Source organism: Cariama cristata, unplaced genomic scaffold (assembly GCF_000690535.1).
Source record: "Cariama cristata isolate BGI_N322 unplaced genomic scaffold, ASM69053v1 scaffold7079, whole genome shotgun sequence".
Classification (NCBI taxonomy): domain Eukaryota; kingdom Metazoa; phylum Chordata; class Aves; order Cariamiformes; family Cariamidae; genus Cariama; species Cariama cristata.
In genome coordinates, this window is record NW_009637340.1 from 16,166 (window position 1) to 16,911 (window position 746).

At 60.3% G+C, this 746-nt stretch overlaps 1 protein-coding gene across 1 annotated transcript in view; it reads right to left on the reverse strand.

Moving 5' to 3' along the window:
• Positions 1-746, reverse strand: part of GFRA2 (GDNF family receptor alpha 2) — a gene marked incomplete at both ends in the record, with an annotated part of 18,276 nt that overhangs the window by 2,333 nt on the left and 15,197 nt on the right. Inside the window, 3 exons of the mRNA XM_009708286.1 lie at positions 129-304; positions 390-530; positions 611-720. Coding sequence (XP_009706588.1) covers positions 129-304; positions 390-530; positions 611-720 — 427 coding nt within the window. The remainder of the gene's footprint in view (positions 1-128; positions 305-389; positions 531-610; positions 721-746) is intronic.

A 746-nucleotide genomic window follows, 5' to 3' on the forward strand; every position in this document is an offset into this window, starting at 1 on the left:
ATCCAGACTGAGATGCCTGCACTGCTTTTTGCTTCCCATGGGTCGCAGCCAATCTTCTGGCTGACGGACTCACCGAGGGTCCAGACCAGTGCTCCCAGTTTGCAGCAACAACCAGGCTTGGGTCCTACCTGGATGGAGGTGCAGGTGGTGATGATGCTCGTGTCGTACATGGTGTTGCTGTCATTGATGTCATCCGGCAAGGCAGGGCTCTTCTCCGCCTTCGGTGGTAGGGTGACGGGGGGCGAGGGGTTCTTGGGGGAGAGGTTCACGTCGGTGCCGTTGCCGAAGGCTTGGATGGCGTTTCCTGGGGGGGCAGGAGGTGTTTATGGGGGGGCTGCACCCCAGCAGTGATGGGGTAGGGTGAGGAGGGGGTTGGAGAAGCGCCTTACGGAGACAAGGGTTTTCCGTGAAGTCTCGAAGGAACTTCTCACATTCCTCCTCCATGTTGCCGCTGCCTTTGCAGGAGCACCAGGGCGAGATGGTGATGCTGGTGGTACTGGCATCGATGTAGTTGGGTGTCATGTCGAAGCCTGCTCTCGGACGAGAAGAAAGAGGGATGAAGGGTCACGGTGGGAGAGACCCTTCACCATCCCGACCCGCCGGCACTCACCGATGAGCCCGGCGTAGGAGCCCAGGCACGCCTGGTAGTTGTCCCCGGGACAGCTCGTCAGGGACTGGAAGGAAGCTTGGCAGTTGGCGTGGAAATCGGCCAGCCGGGACCTGGGGACCAAAAGAGAGAGGGAAAG